Raw genomic sequence first — 20,636 nt, 5'->3', positions numbered from 1 at the left:
ATCAGATGGTGTCACCAGGTACTGTGGGATACATACCCTAAGTCCATTGCTCCGCTGTTGAGCAAGTGTAAACACACGCTGACAACTTTCTTTTTGGCTACTTCTGCGTATCATCATTAGTTTCCTTGACAAAATTCCAGTGTAGACATACACTAAAGGCCTGATCCAAAGTCCACTGAGATCAACAGAAGTCTTTCTATTGATTTCAGTGGGCTTTGGATCAGGCCTTAAAACCTTAAGCCAGAGGTCCCCAAACATTTAAGGGCTGTGCCCCCTTTAACAATAAATCCCTATTTGGCCCCACCATGCCCCAAACCTTTCCCACCTTCCTCCCCAAGCATACCCCATCCTGGCTACTCTCACCATGCCAAAACTGCTAAAAAAACCACACAGAAATTTGGCTTGTTTCAGGCTTAATTGGCTTCTGATCATTAACTAGTTTTTTACTTCAAGATTTTTTTTTTATAATTGTCTTCTGGCAAGCAGGGGAGAGGGGAGCGAGTTCAGGGGTGCACAGCAGGCCCCCAAAGTCCCACTGCACAGGGGTCTAGTCACGTCGAGTTTTGGGGTTCTTTGAAGGTTTGGCCTCTTTTGAAACAGGACCAGCTAAATGTTTAGCTGATAACCAAAGTCAGGGTGTCTATTTACAGCTTTACAGTCGGGGGGGGGGGGGGGGGAAGGGATCAGCAGGGCTTCCGGCAGGCAAGAGCCCCCCAGCCGCTGAGCTAATTGTTCTCTCTGGTACTGCACCCCGGAGCACTCCCAACACTGGCGCTTAGGAAGCTGGCGCCTCTGCCCAGGGCTGGCAGTGCCATCTGCGGGAAGCCCGCCCCAGGAAGCAGCCCCCATCCAGTGGGCCCACAAGGAGTTATTCTCGGGCTAAGCCAGGCCGGGAGGCGGGGCTCTCGGGGACCTGGGCCCGCTGCATCACAGCCCGAGAGCCAGGATCCACAGAGTCTCGGGTGTAATCGCGTTCGCCGCCGGGCCTGGGCACCAGCAGCCCCGCCCCTCCGCGACAGGGTGCCACGCGCGAGAACACAACACGTCCAACGGCTGCTGCAGCGCCCAGGCGCGAGCCACCTCCCTCCCCGCCGCGCGCAGCATATGGAAGCGCGAGACGCCGCCCGCTGAAAGGAAGCAACTGAGGCGATCTGGACCGAAGGGCAGTGAGTGGTGCGGGCCAGAGCTTCCCCTTCCGGTTCACCCAGGAGAGGAACCGGAAGTTTCTTCTAGAAGTGCCTCCCCCTCCGCTGAGTGAACCCTCACCGAGCCGGCTGCCGAGGTTTCTTCTCCCTCCTGTGTGAGCGGCCGTTTGCTGGGCCCTCCCCGCGGCCCCGGCAGCCGCTTCTGCTCAGGCCCCTTCCCATGTTCAGGGAAAGCGGGTTGGCAGTAGCCGCGTCTCGTTCCGCCGCCAGGAGCCGCCTTCTGCGCCCGGCCCGAGAGCCGCCGCCCCGTCATGTCTGAGCTGAGCCAAGAGCTCGTCCACCTGGTGTGGGGCAAGAAAGCCGGACCCGGCGGGCTCGCTGACACCATCTTCTGCCGCTGGGCGCAAGGTACCGTCCCTCTCCCCTCCCCCCGCCTCCTCGCGCTCTGCCCTTCCCCCGCCCCCCCTCCTCCTCCGCCCTATGCGCCGTGTCTTCCACTTCACCCCACACTCCTCCTCCTCATCCCTCTGCCTTTTACTCTTCTCTCCCCCCGACTCTCTTTGCCCCCCCCCCCCCCACTTTGCACTAGCCCAGTCCTTGGCTCTCTCGGGTCCCCCTTCTCTTCCCCAACCTTCGTGCCCTCCAGTTCATCCTCCTCTCACTCTTCCCCCACATCCACCTTCGTTTTGCCTTTCTCTGCCCCATTCCCTTACTTCTCCTTGGTCCCTTTACTGCTTTGCTTGCCTCACTTTTCTGTATACCTTTTCTGCCATCTTCACCCCCTTGTTTGCCGCCTTCTCTTGTCAATAACTCAGACCTGTCTCCTTTTAAATGACATCTGTTTCCTTCAATTTTCTGTTTCCGATTTAATTATTTATTACCAATTCAGCCTCCTAGTTTGTTTTACCCAAAGTTACATATTCTTGTTATCAACTCTCTACTTTATCTTTTGTTTTGTGAGTACTAGTCTGAGTTTGTTGCTCCTTAAAAAAAAATACATTGGAGGGAAAAAGCATGCTGGGGGTACAGATGAAACCACTGTATACAGAAATGATGCTTTACACATGCATTTGGTTTATGTCAGGTGTGGGGAAACCTTAGGCCCAGGACCAGATGTGACCCCCAGCTTACCCGGATCTGGCCCCCAAGGCTTGGGACTCTCCTCTCCCTCCCCTTCCCCCCCCCAGTAGGGAGCCCTGAGCCTTGCATGCTGGAGCCAGGCAGGCCTGGGGCTGCATCCAACCCATGGGTTCTACCTGGCAGGGGTAGAGGAGGGAAATGGCTTCACCCACAACTGCACCCTCTGCCCTCTTGTTGGGTTAATAAAACATTTCTCAGAGGATGCTCCCTCCCACACCCTCTTCTCAGCAGCCCCCTCTCACACACTGAACCCCTCATTTTTGGACCCCTCCGAAGCCAGACGCTCTCATAAGCTCCCCACAACTCAAAAAAGGTTCCCCACCTGTGCTTTATGTTGTTGTTAGTTTGGTCTATGAATAAATTATGAAGCAATTTCACGCTAAAATACTTTTTGGATTCACTGGCAATCCCTTTTTAAGATACTAAAAGGGAATAACAAGAGAAATGAAGGAAATCTACTCATCAAACTACATCCATTTACCAACATATACACATTTTACATGGATTAGGCTTTTGTTCTCATAATCAGTTTTCCACTGTTTATTTTTATGTGACAGAGAAGCACTGGCATCATGAAAAATGTGCCACGGACCAGGAAATAAGCCCTTCACTGTGAAATTTGATGCTATTTTGTCCCTAGGACCACACTATCAAAGGAGGCTTCCTACCTTAGACTGGGCAGGGATACATTAGGATTTGTCCTTCTCCTGCAAAGTGCTCATGTAGTGAAAGAGGGGGACCAGAGCAGACCCACCTCCAAGTGCCTTCCACTGCAGCAAGACTCTGTCTGGGACTGGGAAGCAGCCCGAGGTTCCTGATTGGGCATTTGAGAGACAGGACTTGTCCATTTCCTGCATAGCTGCTGGGGGTGGGGAAGGGGAGGCCAGACGAATCCACCTGTGGGTGCTTTCCATACTAAAACTGCAGTGTTCTTGAAGGAAAATTCTTTTTTGCAATATAGCAGAAGACTTGAGTTGAAACCTGCAAAACAGGTTTGGCCAAGAAAACATAAACAAAAAGGCAAGGAAAATATGACAGATTATTTCAGATAACTGTGGAAAATCATACCTATAATAACAAGCTAGCTAAGCCCTCATGTACATGCAGTTGTCACACGTCTGCGATACCTGCACCTTTGACCTGTCTCTCAAAATGCAGTCCCTCTAGATCAGTGTTTCTTAACCAGTGGTACAAGTACCCTTAGGGGTACTCGAAAGAGGTTAGTGGGGTATGTTAACACAACTGAAATTTGGAGAAAGCTGAATTTTTGTTTTACATTTTACAGTATTTTATTATTTTTGTACTTTTTACACTCAAATTTCATCAGCCGCCTGGCTATGATTAATTTGTTTAAACAAATGTGTTGCAACGATAGAAAAAATTGTGTGTCTGAATACTGGGGGTACTTACAAATTTTTTGTTAAAGGGGTACTTTATAAAAAAAAAAAGGTTGAGAAACACTGTTTTACAGGACAGGCCCTGAGTTTTTATCTGTCTATCTAAAGCATCATATATATAGTAGCCCAGTGTCTGAGACTCGGTAATGCTGAAATGCTGGCTGTTCCCTCTGGGCTGCGCTGTTGCCTGAAATGCTGGCTGTTCCCACTGGGTGGCCCGTGCTGCATGAGGAGCACAGGGCTCAAACGGCCGCTTTCACCACTTGCTCCCCCGCGGTGGCCCGGCTGAGCAGCACAGAAGTCAGCCGAGTGCCACGGTGGGAGGCAAAGGAGGGCGGGGCGATGACATCGGCATGACAGCAGCTCCAGACCCCTCCCCCGGGCTGTGAACGTCACTGCGCCGCCCCTCTTTGCCTCCCACCATGGCGCTTGGCTGACTTCTATGCTGCTCAGCCAGGCCGCCGCATGGGAGCAAGTGGTGCAAGCGACCGTTTGAGCTCCGCGCTCCCCATTCAGCACGGGGAGTGCGGACCCCAAATGTCTGTTTGGGCTCTGCGTTCTCCTCCCCATCCTGCCTCTCACTCTGGGGAAGAGACAGAGAGAGAGGCAGGAGGCGGAGGAGAGCTGAGAGAGAGGAGGGGGAGGCAGGAAGAGGAGAGAGAGAGAGAGAGAGACACGGGAAGCTCAGGAGAGAAGACTGACGTGGAGGAGAGACCTGAAAATCCCGTTTTATGACAGGTTAATTGGCTAGTAATCTTGAGATGCTGCCAGTCTTTAGTTTGGGTCCCTGGGGCCAGGGTACAGTGTGCATGTGTAGCAGCTGTGATTGCTTAGCAGGCATAGCTGGATTCAGCTGCTCTATCTGTAAAACTTCCCTTTGGGAGTTGTGATAGTATATGAATACAATGATGCAAAACAACCTTTTTCAGAACAAAGTGTTTCTTTTCATTAGAAGGAACATGTCATAACAACAGCAAAGGAGTATTAAAGCAGTAGTCTACACACAACTCTTACCTAAAATATAGTTGTGAAGTGATAGTTGAAAGGAATTATTAACAGAGAGAGATCTGAGATCTAGACTTGCATAGAAAGATGGACTAACTGAAGGATTAAAAAAACTCAAGAACTCCTGTAGCATCTTAGAGTAACAAAAATATAGTATCATATTTTTGTGGGCAAAACCCACTTCCTCAGGTGAGCGAAATGGAGGGGGGGGGGGAAGGGAACTTCACAATTTATAACAGAAAAGGGGGGGGAAGGGTACCTGTAATTGTAGTGCTGGTGCTAATGAGGGTAATTGAGTGGCCTGGAAGTGACCCATGCTTTGCTTTTGATGTCAGTTGGGTGTTGAATATAATGGCCCATCCAGTTCATGTCTTTGTTCAAGCCAGAGTGTCAAATTTGCGTATGAAAGCAAATTCCCCAGATTCTCTTTGTAGTTTTTTTTAAAATGCCTTTGTAGAAAAATGCTACTTTTAAATCCATTAATGAATGTCCAGGTAGGTTAGAATGTGCTCTTGTAGGTTTTTGTGTATTACCATTTCTAATATCTGACTTGTATCCATTTATCCTTTGTAGTAGAGACTGTCCAGTTTGGCCAATATACATGGGCCCTCAAGAGACAAGGCAAAATTAAAGTAAGGAAGAAAATATAGAAAAATGAAATTACACTGCTGCTGGAATATATGCACAGTGTAAAAATAGTAATCTAATTTTGGTATAGGAAATTCTCATAAGCTATCACAACAAAATACTGGAAATGTAGAACCTAAATGGTCTTGAGATGCCTTGGTTGTGGGACTACTAGTGAATTAAGATTGTAGGGCAGGGAAGACTTAAAATGCCCAGTATTATACAAGTGAGACCTTGAAACTGCCTACAGTAATTAGGAAACCTTTATATTCTAGAGCAGGGGGTTCCCAAACTTTTTGACATGGGGACCAGTAAATCCATTCACGAACATTTGGAGGACCGGTACCGTTCATTTGCATATTCATTAATCACATGATGAATATTCAAATAAGTTGTTTCTGGTCCTCCCCAGACCACCAGTGCCAGCTTTAGCAAAGCTTTTGATATGGTCACTCACAATATTCTTGCCAGCAAGTTAAGGAATATGGATTGGATAAATGGACCGTAAGACAGACAGAAAGCTGGTTAGACCAGGGTTTCCCAAACTTTTTACTTTAGTTGGAACCCTTTTTTTTCAGTACTGTTTTTTGCAGCCCAAAAAGATAAACACGTAAAAAACAAACTGAGAAAATACCAGACATATAACATATCTGGTATTTTCTCATTAGGTAAGTTTTATTATTACTAGATGTATCAGTTTGTAGTTTCAAACTGCCTGGCTGGTAAATGTGCTCAGGCTGCAGGAGTGTGTCTACCAGCCAGACCATTCGCAACTACTCGAGGGTGGGGGGGGAGGGGGAATAGAATCCCGGGACCGGACTAACTTGTGCTTTGCGGGGGGAGGAGGGAGGAAGGGGAGCAGCACCCCGAGATCTGCATATGGCCGGGTTAGTCCCACTCCCCGCAGGCTGATTCATTCCCCCCCCCCCCCCCCCCGCTCCCCCTGCTACGCATCTGGCCAGCCTCACTTCCTCCTGGGCAGCCAGTTCTCCCCCGCTTCTCCTCCCAATCTCCCTTGGCCAGCCCCGCTGCATCCTTGCTCCATCATCTCCCCTGGTGCCTGCTGCCCCCCAACTCCTCACCCTCCTCTGCTGTCCTGACTCCTGCCCTTCTCACTTCCCTTTAGCCCTCCTGCAACCTGCCCCCCCTCCTCCAGCCCTTCTTTCTCCCCTATGCCCACTCCTCCAGTAGCCCCACTCTGATCATGTGAGCTACCCCTCTTCTAACACCTGTGCTGCCTCTCTCCTCTGGTGCTGGTCCCTCCCCTGCAGGTTTCTGCCCTTCTGCTTCACCCCAGAATCACTTGGCACCTGCACCTTCCCTTAGCCCTAAACCCTCCTGGTGCCTCCCCCTTCCCTTACTGCCCCTGTCCCCTTTGCCCTCTTTTTCCCTGATACCCTGCCCCTCTGTGCCCTCAAACATGCCTTGCTCCATTCCCACCTTTCTCATGCTCACCCCTTCTTTCAAGCCTTCTCCCAGCACCTCCCCCTCCAGCCCCCAATGCCCTTCTCCTCTCTTCTCCTCTCCCACTGATACCTCCCCTCCTGCTCTTTCCCTCATTGTCTGTCTGCACTTGGCACCCTGGCATTTGTCTCTCCTGCACCCTGTCCCTTGGTGTCTTCCCCTGCCCCCGCTCAAGCCCCTTCTCCTTCCACCCCTCCACCCAAGCCCCTCCCTCCCCCCCAGCTGCCACTGCAGCCTCCTCCTCTCCCTCTCCTCTCCTTTCCTGCCGCCGCTCAAGCCCGTTCCCTGCCTTCTGCCTTCCACTTTGCGGGGCTGGAGGCTGAACCCGGAGGCAGCTGCACAATGTGTTTTAAAATCCCGGGCTGTGACATGACGTCACGCCCTGGCGTCCTCCCCGCCCACGTGTAACGCTGCGCATGGGCGGCAGCAGCTGGCGAGTAGGAGCCGCTCACGGCAGGGACGGGTCAGGGTGTGCTCCAGGCAAAGCCAGGGGAAAGACCCAGCCCCACATATTGGTGGAGCAGGGCCCCTGGCTCTGTAACTCGCTGGTATTTCCGAGTTCAGGGGCGCAGGGCCCGATTCAACTGAATCGGCCTAAGGCTGGCTCTGCTGGCAGCCACCAGGCACTCTGAGGCCCGGTACCACGGGAAACGCTGTTTGGAAAACACTGTTCTAGAGATACTCCATATTACATGCTTTTTGTGAATGCATGAAAATACAGATAGCTGTATGCCACAATGAAAAGCAGGCTGCATCCACACTGCAGTATATTGCTATTTGTGTTAATGAAAGGCTCTGGCAGAGGGGATGCAGTAGGGAAAGGCTCCGCAGTCGACCCCAACTGGAAACTTTCCCCTCTGCCATACGCATACCTGCTGCTGGAGACATTCGCTGCAGTGTGTATTGCAGATTAAATGAGTTATTACTCAGAGTTCTGTTTTAAGATGCCTAGTAAGAAATCTATTTGTCAAAAAATATTTCCTCAATCTTTTTGTTGTTTCTCTTGTTACAGACATACTCGCTTACAGGAATATTACCAAAAATAATGGAAACTAGTGCAATTATAGTGTTATTTTGACAATGAGCAGAATTTAGCAATATTTTAAAATATTGTGTGCAGAATTTTTAATGTTTGATGCAGAATTCCCCCAAGAGTAACATAAATTTAATATATCATTACATGTACAGTGTTGATACAGTGTCCATTCACCATAATACTATTAGTACTCAAGATTGCCAGCCAGGCAATTATAATAATAATGACAGAACTAAATGGCAGGAATGGGCTTTAGTTTAAATCAGGGGTGGGGAATCTCAGGCCCAAGGGCCAGAGAGGGCCACGGACTTGCTTGCATCCGGCCCCTGTGGCTCATGCCCCCCCACCAACATTGGGAAGCCTGTGTTGGCGCTGCAAGGCTGCAGCACACAAAATTTATTAGGCTTGGTTCCCCAAAGGCTGGGGTGCACGAGGAGAATGTGGGGAGTGTCTCTCTCCTCAGTCAGGGGCCATGTTAGTGAGGGTTTTGTTTTGTTTTTGCCTCTTACTTGTGTGAGACTCCCCCGACTGATATTTCTATGGGTCAGTGACACCCAACCCAAAAAAGGTTCCCCATCCCTGGTTTAAATGATATAATTGCACAATACCGACTTAAATAATGATCTGCAAAAAAACTCAGTATGGTGTCTCCCTAGAGCAGGCAACTCTAGTTAGTGCAAATCTGACGTGACATTTTTAGGTCACACACTGAAAAATTATATAATAGTAAACAAAACAAAAAAAGATGTAAGGTATCTGCCAATTGAAGCCTCTGAAAATTATGAAACACATGTAAGATTTCCTGTGTGTGTTGGAACGGTACCCCACATGTGTTTTTTATTGCAATTACTGAATCATCAAAACAGCTAAATACTATCCTATGCTTTTGAGCACACTACAATAGTATTATTATTTTTCACAGTTAAAGGAAAATTGCAGTCCATATTTGCTCATCCAGGTCAGAAGCTATCTCAGATTGTGCTTGTGAATGTCAGCAGGTTTATGGGATATTCAGTAGCTCATAGCATTAGTGGCAATCTATATCATTAGGTTACTTAAACCAGGAGAATGAAATTACTTTAATGAAACATTTGGCAGTAATATGACCTAATGGAAATTTGAGGTCAAATTAGTGGAACCTAAATAGGCATAACTTGCATGTACTGGCTCTCAGTCTGTAAATTACATAATTGAAGGCTCAAATTTGAACTAACATCCAGTTACTAACATAACAGTTACACTGTATCATGCATCTCCTCAGTGTTTGGCTTGACAGACTAAGGAAGATGTAACTTTCATTTCCAGTGGAGGAAGGGTCTAATTTACACAGTGAAGGATGTCACAAATTACATAATTTTAGACTGGTCTATACCAGGGCCATCATGAACATGTCTATCTCTGGGGCATTTAGCATTTTAGCTCCTATGAAGGACATAATTTCAAAGGGGCTTTCTGTAGTTGAAAGCAGTTGCTGAAAAAATTATTGCATTCCTTTAAAACACACACACATGATTTGTTAGTGCCTCCTGTGAGGTTAGTGGGAAGTTTACCATGGACTTTAGTGGCAACCATTATTTACCAAAAATGAAAGTCCATTAAAAATCTCAAAAAACAGCTTTTACAATTTCTAAACAGGATTTATATGGAATTATATGGTAGAATGCTGGAAGTCACATTCTGATGGATATCTTAATTATGTTCACTACTTTGCATGTTACTACTTCAAAACTCTAGGCATCATTGCTGATAAGAATGTGGAATATAATGTGCCCCCATGTATGCCATACGTTTTTGATTTTTCATGTAATAATTAGACTTGCTTGCTTTGTAAAACTGGTTTTCTGTTTTACACAACTAACTTGTTCTTGGTAAATAAGGTGAGTGGCATTCCTTTCAAGAAGTAATATATGTAATATGTGTGCATGTTTAAGTACATCATTAACCATGGTCTTTTTCATTGTCAGGGTTTGTATTTAGTGAGTCTGAGTCAACTGCATTAGAACAATTTGAAGGTGGCCCTTGTGCTTTGATTGCACCTGTTCAGGTAATGTGCACTGGTTACAGAAATGGTTTAAAATTAACAGGCACAAAATTTCACCAGCTCTTACATAATTTTGGATACCATAGATGAATATGAAAATTAAGACAAAGGGATCCCTAGGTAGTTGAATTTACAGCATCTGATAATACAACATGAGACAACAGTCTATGCACAAGGGACAAAAATTGCCAGATATCAACATATAGACTTTGTGAAAATCCTCCCCTCCCCCAGAAAATATGAAAGACCAATTCAAGCATAGATAGCTTAAAAGAAGATATAGACGCTATGTCTACACTGCAGAGTTTTTGTGCAAAAACTTGTGGGGCATCCACGCCTCAAGCACGTTTTTTTGTGCGAGAAAATTTACAGTGAATCGACAGAACAGAGAGGTTTTTGTGGTATAGGTATTCCTCTTTCTACGAGGAATAACTACTTTTTGCGCAAAAATTATTGCACAAAAAAGTGTGTGTGGACAGGCAGCAGGATTTTTTTGCACACAGGTGCCCTGATTGCCATTCTGTTAATGGTCATCAGAACTTTCTTGTGAGTATCCATGTAGTCTGGACACTCTCTTGCGCAAAAGCGCATTGCTTTTCCGATGCACTTTTGCAGTGTGGATGCGCTCTTGCACAAGAAGTTTTTGTGGAAGATCTCTTCCACAAAAAGCTTCTTGTGTAAGAAGCCTGCAGTGTAGATGTATCCTGAGTGGAATACAAGAGATCAATTAAAAATATAATAAGAAGAAGAGAGCACAAATGAGATGTAAGAAAATCTGATAAGAAATTGAAATTTCATAATCCTTTTTACCTCAAATTATCAATAGTTTTCTTAAAAGTATTGCCTTCACCGCAGCCATCACAGGCACCACTTCAATACCTAATTCTGTTCAAAACTTAGAGCATTTGAGTTGCAAATGTGCCAGTGCTTACTTTATTTAAAAAAGTGAACATAATAAACTTTCATAGTTTCAAATCACTGAGACAGAAATCTGTGATGTCAATATAATTAAGATATTAAAATTGATCATTACCATTCATTGGACTCTTATAATGAAAACTTTATATGAATTTCTGTATTCTTGATAGCCTATGATAATGGTTTTCAAACATTCATAGTGTGGGCTACATGTAAATATCTTGTAGCTAATCCCAATGTGAATTAACATACTTGTGATAATTTAAGAAATTGCTTAAATGGCAAAGTATCAATAGGAAAATATTTAGTCTATTTTTATGTTTTTCTAATGTAGCTTTCATTGCAGTCTGTGATTCACAGTTTATTAACGTGGGAACTTATAATAAAATTAAGTCCTTCTAGTTTGGGGGAAAAAAATAAACAGGTCATTCAGCTGCTTATAAATCTAAATAAATTGGGTTCAAAATCTGATACTGTTTTCATTTTAGCGTATAGAGAGTCAATCCACTTATCCCTGAATTTGTTTAAAAATGCATTCGTCTGTTAACTGGGTTTGGATTGGGGGACCAGGAAGGAAGGGATCAAACATGAGTATGGAGAGAATCTGGAATTGCTGCTGCTAGCACTGGATGGCTAAAGAAGAAAACTGGTTACAGGAGAATCTATTGGAGAAGCAAGCCCAGTGCAAGAAAGGAAAGATTATGGGAATGTTGTATCACTTTGAAATACTATGTGGTATGACTACTAATTAGAGCACGAACATATAAATCTCTGTTGCATTATAAGAGGCAAAAAGGACATAATTTTGCAAATTTGGTTTTGAAGTTGGTGTTTGACACTTGATTTTTTGAATTACAGGCAGTCCCCGAGTTACGCGGCTCCGACTTATGTCGGATCCGCAGTTACGAACGGGGCCGTTCCTCTCCCTGGTCTCCAGCAGACCAGGGAGAGGAAGCAAAGCGGCGGAACACGTGGGCAGCGGACAGGGATGTCCGCTGACCACGCGCTCCGCGGCTTGGCTCTGCTTTGCCCCCCCCCGCCCCCCCGGTCTGCAGACCAGGGGGACGTGGGGGGGGGGGGGCAAAGCAGAGCCAAGCCGCGGAGCGCCCGGCCAGCTGACAGCCCAGATGCGTCTGGGCTGTCAGCTGGCCGCGTCCTCCGCGGCTTGGCTCTGCTTTGCCCCCCGTCCCCCTGGTCTGCAGACCGCGGGGGGGGGGGGGCAAAGCAGAGCCAAGCCGCGGAGCGCGTGATCAGCTGACAGCCCAGATGCGTCTGGGCTGTCAGCTGGCCGGGCGCTCCGCGGCTTGGCTCTGCTTTGCCCCCACCCCCACCCCCCCCCCGGTCTGCAGACCGGGGGGGGGGGGGGGGGCAAAGCAGAGCCAAGCCGCGGAGCGCACGGTCAGCTGACAACTGTCAGCTGGCCGCGTCCTCCGCGGCTTGGCTCTGCTTTGCCCCCCCCCCCCCCCCCCCCAGTCCCCCTGGTCTGCAGACCAGGGGGACGGGGGCGGGGGGGGGCAAAGCAGAGCCAAGCCTCGGAGCACGCGGGCAGCGGACTGCCCAGACGCGTCTGGGCTGTGCGCTGCCCGCGTGCTCTGCCGCTTTGCTCCCCGTCCCCCTGGTCTGTAGACCAGGGGGACGGGGAGCAAAGCAGAGCAAAGCCACGGAGCCCGAGGGCAGCAGGACAGCCACGGCGCGTCTGGGCTGTCCTGCTGCCCCTGTGCTCCGTGGCTTTGCTCCGGACACCTGTGGTACAGCAGCTGGGGCACTGCCAGTTGGTCCCGTAGCGCCGCTCTGGGCGCTACTGGACCAACCGGGCAGCACCCCAGCTGTTCTGCCCCAGGCATCCCGATTCAGCCACTGCTGGTCAGATTCAGCAGCGGCTGAATCAGGACGCCTGGGACAGAGCAGCTTGGGTGCTGCTGGGTTGGTCCAGTAGCGCCGAGGAGCGGCGGTGCTACTGGACCAACCCAGCAGCACCCTAACTGCTCTGCCCCAGGCGTCCCCAAGTCAGCCGCTGCTGAAACTGACCAGTGGCTGACTACAGGAAGCCCCTGCCCCGGGCTTCCTGGAATCAGCCGCTGATCAGTTTCAGCAGCAGCTGACTTGGGGATGTCTGGGGTTCTTAAGTTGAATCTGTATGTAAGTCAGAACTGGCGTCCAGATTCAGCCGCTGTTGAAACTGATCAGTTTCAGCAGCGGCTGAATCTGGACGCCAGTTCCGACTTACATACAGATTCAACTTAAGAACAAACCTACAGTCCCTATCTTGTACGTAACCCGGGGACTGCCTGTACAGGGATAAATGGAAAACCTGTCTAGCACTGCAATATGTTTTCAAGCTAATATGGGGAAACATTACCCAGCACCCTTTTAAAAGAAAAAAAATGTAGCTTGTTAGCTGCTGAGCAAGTTAACTGCTGAAAATACGTAGTTTGATCTCTGCATGGAAGGAGATTAGGATAGTCTTCTATGTAACTTAGTATGTAGAATTATGAGATAGTGGTGTACCTTCACTTAAATAAGAGTCCCCCTTGGGTACTAGTCCTTAGTTCAGTATACATTTTGGTATACAGGTATGCAGTCTTGTAGGCAGCATGGCCATACTTTGCACTTGAGGTTTATGATTAAAACTAGAGAAACTTATTCTGAGGCCACTGATGTAATTGGATATTTTTTTTTTGGAAGGGAGGGACCTGAAAACAAGTGAATGGTATGTGTGGGGGGGAGGGGACCCGAGAACAGGAGAATCTGTTATTGGCTGGCACACTGTTATTGTTTGGTCTCAAACATGTGACATTTTAACTGCATACAAAGAGACAGCATTAATATAATGTAAAATATAAACATGTAAAATTGATTACTTTCTGTTGCTTTAATACATAAAGGCATTCCTTTTGAAGAAGCTTTTCACCTGTGAGAAGTCTGCTTGGAGAGAGTGTCAAGGTAATTAGACCTGTTTGCCTATTTTCATGTTTTAGGTTGTAGTAATTTGCTTCCCAAAAAGTTAAATATTTATAATTTGCCTGTAAATTGTGCTGCCATGTTATCTTCATAGTAGAAGAAAAATATTTATACTTCATATGGCACTATCTTGTTAATTTTCGTACCTCGGGGCCAGTGTGTAATATTTTAGATCATATTGGTGGATATTTGATTGAAACATTCTTCTTGAATTAGTTTAAGTTCTTATGAATGAAACTGAAAGCAAGACACAGAAATCTAATTGAGATGTATCTTTGGAAGGCTGGTTTTAAATTTCTGTGCTTTTATAAGATAACTGCCAAAGTTAATTATCAGAGGCCTATACTCAGTGCTAATAACATATTTAAGATAGTGATAAATAGTAATTGAACTCATGCAGGTTTCTGATCTTACAGAGGAAGAACAAAAGAACCTTCTGTGCCATACATTATGTGACATTTTAGAAATGGCTTGCTCTGAGAATTCTGAATCATACTCTTTGGCAACATGGATAAGAGGAAAAACAACCGAAGAGACTGCTAGTATTTCTGAGAGTCCTGCTGAGGCAAGTCATCAAGAGGAACAACCCTGTAAGATGTATTTCTCTCTCAATTGTCATTTCCTGAGAAATAATATATTCTTTAGAAAATGCTCAATAGTATTACAGTTTTTCTAAATACTATTCCATTTTTCTGTAGATGAGGGGTTTTGCATTTCTACTTTCCCTCTCATTTCCTTGGTACTGATGAGTTTTGTTTCTCTTACTGTTAGAAGCTTTGACTAGTTCTTTACTCTGTCTGCTATCCCATTTTATTCTATAAAAACAGTCAATCAGAGCTATTCCAGATTTGTTACTCTTGGACAATCTGACTAGCCTTCTCAAAAGAAAATACTAATTTTCATTTTTAGATGCATTTATGTGCATAAAAAACAAATCTTAGTGGTCTCTGCATATTCCATCAAGCTGTAGAAATGTTTTGACAGAGCCAAATATGAGAAGCTTATATTCTTACCTGCTGCAGAGTAACCTTCATAGAAATGCTTTCTAAGACTTTTCTACCTGTTAGAGAACAATATATTTTTAAAAAGTTAAAAATGCAGGTCTCTTTTGACAAGTCATTTTTTCTAAGAATTTTTTTCCTCAAGTATAGTTCAGTTTCTTTAACAAAATATTAATACATCTGATTGAAATTACCCTCTGCTAAATGTGCAGTCTTCTTGTAGGCAAGAAGGTTTTTTTTAGGTCCTCTGCTTTTTGCCAGTATTTTGATTGCTTTTTTGATCATGGCCTTATTTAAGGTTCCAGTGGTGGCATTTGTATCTTTTGTTCTGCCAATAAAAGCCGTCCAGGTAAATCTAACTCAGGTGTTAACTATTTTTCCCCTTGACAGTGGCATTGGTCTTTGGGTGTAAGGTAACTTAATTAATGCTGAGATTATACTACCACTTTTGTTGCAGTAATTTGTCACAAATGTGAAAAAAATACATCACTCATTCATATAAATTACAATGACAGAAGTACCAGCGTGAACAGCACCATCTCAATGGGAGAGCTCTGTCCTGTTGGCATAGAGTAGCTATATGACCGATCTTACAGCAGTGTGACTTATTCCTGTGCCGCTGTAAAGTCTCTAGTGTTGAGATAATCTTAGTGTTAACAAACATAGGAAGTGTGTCCTGATCCCAACGAACTTACACATGGCTTAAGGATGTAAAAGACTAGTTGACTATCCAATAAGCATTTGCTTATCGGATAGTATTTTGACAAGTTGATATCCCTCCCCTTTGCTGCCTCTATGAGATAGAGGCAGCAAGGGGGGGAAGGGGTACTTCAAAGTGGCAGCGCCGCTGAGTGGCACTGCCACTTTGAAACCCCAAGGTGGTATTTCAAAGGGGCAGCTGCTGCACAGCTGATCTGCAGATCAGCTGTGCGGCAGGCTGCCCCTTTGAAACGCCGCCTCTGCACTTGTCAAAGGTGCAGCCATGGAGCCTGGGGTCAGCTGGGGACTTCCCAGCTGATCCCGGGTTCCAGTGAAATGCCGCAGGCTGCCATGGCTGCCCCTTTGAAAGATACGGAGATGGCAGTTTCAAAGGGGTAGCCACCGCACAGCTGATCTCAGCTGTGCAGTGGCTGCCCCTCTGAAACTGCCACCTCTGCACCTTTCAAAGGCGCAGGGAAGTGCCGGGGAACCGGGGTCAGCTGGGGAATCCCCAGCTCACCCCAGGCTCCATGGCTTTGAAATGCTCATGAGCTCCTGCTGGGGACACTTTTCCATTTCAAAGCAGGCACTTTGAAAAGCGGGACTTCACACTGGCCTGTACGGGGAGTTCTGCATTCCTTCTTTGAAAAGCACAAGAGCCCAGTGGGAGCTCTTGTGCATTTCAAAGGAGGAATGCGGAAGTGCCTATTGACTAGTCGATGGAATTTCCATCAACTAGTAAACTAGTCAATTAACCGCATTTTAACATCCTTACTATGGCTACAATAGAGAGGTTGCAGCTGCACTGCAGTAAGCGCTCTAATGTAACTGCTCTAAGTGGATGAGAGAGCTCTTCTCTTAGCTTAATTACTCCAGCCCTGCAAGCAGCTCTTCTGCCAACATAGCACTGTCTACACCAGCTTGTAACTTACATCGCTTGGGTGGGTGGCTTTTTCATTCCCCTGTGTGGAATGAATTATAGCACAGAAAGTGCTAGTGTAAACATAATCTTAGAAGACAGATAGTTGTGAGGAAGGGTGCAGCATCAACATGATGGTCATACATTCATTATTCCAGTTTTTGTTGCTTATGCATGTGCTTTGGATATAGAGTTTGGATAATAAGCTCCTTTTTGGTAGAGGTTGTCTCTATTAGCTTCTGTAAAGTGTGTAGGATGGTTTTGAATGCTCAGATAAGTTAAAATTATGTATTCCTAAAAGCTGCTTAATCAACAAAGTTCAATTTCACCATTTAATGGTTATTAGAAAGATGAGTATCTTAGACAGGATCACTTACAGAAATTTCTGCTTCTTTTTGTTCAACAAACTTGTTTTTCCACATAAGACATAATATCCATAAAGTTGTATTGGAAACTTATTTCTAGGGATAATGTATTGATTGACAATTTACTGTACCCAGAGAATAGTAGTATCAGAGTACAATATTGTCTGTATGACTTCTTGCTTGTCATGAACATCTTTGTGCTGTGAAGTTTGTCTTTAAAAGATTGGATCAGATTCTGGTTATCACTAGGTTTTTCCAGACCGATCTCCCTTGTTAAAATACTATCTATGCTGAGGAAAGTGAGTTGCTTACTACAAAGTCCTCCCCTTTTTCCTTTGCAGCAACCAGGATACAGGCAGCCTGGCCATGAATGGCTTCTTTTCACTGACCTCAGAGGGTAGCCTAGTTAGTCTGTTACAGAAAAAAAAATGGTCTGGTAGCAATTTATAGACTAACAAAACATGTAGATGGTATCATGAACTTTCATGGGCACAGCCCACTTCTTCAGATTACTGGGCTCAGTTTTGCCCCAACCAGATTCCTAGCTATAGTCTCACATGTCTGGCTCAAGTTCAGTGCTACTGTAAACTCTGCCTAGCTAGCCCATAAAGGAGCGTGGTTTGGAGCTTGAGTGCTCCTAAAGCTAGAGCTAGTAATGGAGAGGGGATGTAGCAGCTCCACTTACAACTAATCATCTGATAATCCAGTCACTCTTCAGGTGTTTAGTACTGCGGTCACTCTCACTATAGCTTCATTAGTTGGAGTATACTAACATAAAATAACTGATGTAATCAAATAATCTGGCCCAATGTTTCCTATATTGTTTTATTTTGCTGTACAGTTTGAGAGTGGTGGCTGGCTTAGTCCTTTATAAAATGGGATGTGAAATCACATCCTAACACTATTCAATTTTTCCTCCTACTTATGAATTTTTCCCTGTACGTAGAGACAAGACAGGAAATCTTAATGGTGAACCTCCCTTGTCTTGTCTGTCTGTTTCTCTAATCTTGGTCATTGATCAACTCACCTCTTAAACTCTGGAGCTTGAGGAATATTTTAATTTTTATTTCCCTTCTAGACTCTTTTTTTCCTTCCCTCTCACCTGCCTTCATTTTCTCCCATTTTAGCTAGAGGGGGCTCCCAAAGTCATCTGACCAGGCTCTGAACCAAGATATGGGTACCAAAGAACTGATGGCAGTGCAGAGTTAACTGGCATGGTTAAGACATAAATGGAAATTTTCTGTGTCTGGTGCTGTGACAAACTTTGACTTTTCATTTTTCAAGACTTTTGATGTTGCAGAGGATAGGATGGTTTCACAGATGGCAGTCAGCTTCTCAAGCTCCTGATTTTGGTACAGTAAACTTCCAATAATCCGGCACCTTTAGGACCCAGGGGGTGCCTGATTATCAGATATGCCAGACTATCAGAAGGGGGGGCTATGAGGGGTCTGGGGTGGGGTGGGGGGATGCTACCCCAGACCCCCTCATAGCCCTCCCTTCTCATAGTCCGGCTCTGCCCCAGGAGTCCCCGATTCAGCCACTGCTGGTCAGTTTCAGCAGTGGCTGAATCTGGGACGCCTGTAGCAGAGCAGCTGGGGTGCTGCCGGGTTGGTCTGGTAGCACCGACCCTTGGCGCCGCGAGACCAACCCGTCAGTACCCCAGCTGCTCTTGGGGACGCCTGGGGCAGAGCAGCTGTGGTGCTGACGGGTTGGTCCGCAGCGCCGCTCCTCGGCGCTACTGGACCAACCCAGCAGCACCCCAGCTGCTCTGCCCCAGGTGTCCCCAAGTCAGCCGCTGCTGATACTGATCAGCGGCTGACTCCAGAAAGCCAGAGGCAGAGCTGCTCTGCCCCGGGCTTCCTGGAGTCAGCCGCTGGTCAATTTCAGCAGCGGCTGAATCCGGTTCAGCTGGGGTGCTGCTGGATTGGTCCTGCAGCCCTGAGGGGCAGCGCTACTGGACCTACCCAGCAGCACTCCAGCTGTTCTGCTCCCTGCTTCCCGGATTCAGCACTAGTCAGTTTTAGCAGCGGCTGAATCGGGGAAGCTGGGGGCAGAGCAGCTCCAATGGTCCGGCTGCCCGGAGCACTTCCAGGTTCCTGATGGTGCCGGACAATAAGGAGTGCCGGACCGTCAGATGCCAGACCATCGGAGTTTTACTGTAGTTTAATTACATACTTCCAATAGAATAAAAACTGAAGGGTATTCATAATGTTGTAAACATTTTTACTTCTGTCTGAAAACATTAAATTCCAAATACTGTAAATATAGTACTTTTTTAAATTCAAGTTTTCTCTAATAACTTTTTTCCTTGTGTAGATTTTTTTAATCCATCTGTTTTTTCCTCTCCTCTTTCTCCCAACTAAATGTTGTTTGTGTGATCTCATTTGAATTATCTGTCTTTTTTTTTTTTTAAGGGCTTCTCTGAGCCCCCTCATCTGTTGTCTGCCTGTTTCCTGCTTTTGTTTCAAATGCTCAGTTTTTGCTATTCTGCTCCAAGTAGTAGCAGAGTGAAATTGTCTAAAATACTGTCCTTAGACCTCCCATTAAAGTGACTTCAAATGCACATACAGAATGTGGTTGCATTTGTTTAACCTGCTTTTGTTGTATACACCCATGACTTTGTTGGCCATTAACTTTATTATAATAGAATAAGTTCAGATGTTGGTTTGTATTTTTATTTTAACTTTTTTCCTTTCCTTATTTTGTTTTTTAAAAAATAATCTCTTTAGCTATAATAGCAGTTATGACAATTTCTGTAAAGTTACGGTAGTTTTCAGTATGAACTATTCTTCATATTTTTCTGAAATATGTTTTTGTGCAGAAATGTAACATGCATGATTTTTGTCCCAACATTACTTTTTTTTTTCTTGTGATAAGATTTTTAGCCATTAAGTTGGAAGGGTTAAATAATTATTTACCTTTTAAAAAAAATTGTGGTCCATCACTTTTCATGGGGTTTTCTTGGCAATATCTATTTTGATATGCGAGTTGTCCATTGACTAGAGGAAAAAAACTTCTTAAGTCATAAAACAAATAACCCTGATTTCTTTCTTTATTTTTTTTACTTATTTTAAAAAGAAAATTCTATTAAGGCAAGGACCCACAGGTAACTTTGCCATTTCATGTTTGATTTTAAGGTTCTAACAGCATTATTATCTGGCCACATCATACGTTTGTAGAATCTTCTGGTTTAGTTCAAGGGTTTGGCTTTATATATCTCCAGATGCATATATAGTAGGACATGAGATTTAGAAAAAGTTCATGTTTTTATAATCAATCTAGCTTTTTAAATTCTGCTTGTGTTTTTCAAAACCATTAGTTTGCATGTAACTGTGCTGAGGATGCTAAAATTATAGCCCCCAAACTCCTGTAATTCATAAATCTGACACTAGTCATTGCAAAAGTCACCTCTTTACTGAAAAGAGACTCCTACTCTGTATTTTTCAGAATACAACTTCAATATTCAATTAAGCCATTCCTCTATAGATAAATGAGTATTTGAGAAATGCGCAATATTTTATGGACTTTCATGTTGGAACAATAGTATTGCATATGTAACTGATGCAGAGCTTAGTCATGCATCCAATGAAACAAATGGAAAATTGCTACTGATTTCTGTGCCTTCAGGATCAGATAGATAATAAAAAAATCATTGTTCAGTTTTAACTGAAAGTGGAAGCATCTATTTTATTTATTATACAGAAGGAATAAGATAAATTATTTAGGAATATTGGTGGAGCCAAAGCCTACTAATGATTCTGCTTTAAGCATCTTTTGTAATCTTAGATACTTGTTCTACACATTTTAGAAGTATCAAAATAGATTTTAGAGTCTGTCTATTTAAAAGCAAGTGAAAGTTAAGAAAAACTCATTTTAATGAAGGGTTAAAGGTCTACACTGAACCTGAGAGGACACTAT

At 45.2% G+C, this 20,636-nt stretch overlaps 1 protein-coding gene across 2 annotated transcripts in view; it reads left to right on the top strand.

The window, feature by feature from the left end:
- The first annotated feature begins 1,104 nt into the window (after positions 1-1,104).
- The window catches only part of MINDY3 (MINDY lysine 48 deubiquitinase 3), an 80,238-nt gene continuing 60,706 nt past the window's right edge, over positions 1,105-20,636 (top strand). Inside the window, exons 1-4 of one of the 2 annotated variants that reach the window (XM_075922447.1) lie at positions 1,105-1,553; positions 9,779-9,858; positions 13,659-13,716; positions 14,151-14,324. In XM_075922447.1, coding sequence (XP_075778562.1) covers positions 1,457-1,553; positions 9,779-9,858; positions 13,659-13,716; positions 14,151-14,324 — 409 coding nt within the window. In that variant the 5' untranslated portion in view covers positions 1,105-1,456. Of the gene's footprint in view, positions 1,554-9,778; positions 9,859-13,658; positions 13,717-14,134; positions 14,325-20,636 lie in introns of those variants that run through there. The other variant, XM_075922448.1, reaches the window with a different exon arrangement.

This window comes from Pelodiscus sinensis, chromosome 2 (genome assembly GCF_049634645.1).
Source record: "Pelodiscus sinensis isolate JC-2024 chromosome 2, ASM4963464v1, whole genome shotgun sequence".
In the NCBI taxonomy this organism is placed as follows: Eukaryota; Metazoa; Chordata; order Testudines; family Trionychidae; genus Pelodiscus; species Pelodiscus sinensis.
This window is presented reverse-complemented; position numbering and strand designations above follow the sequence as displayed.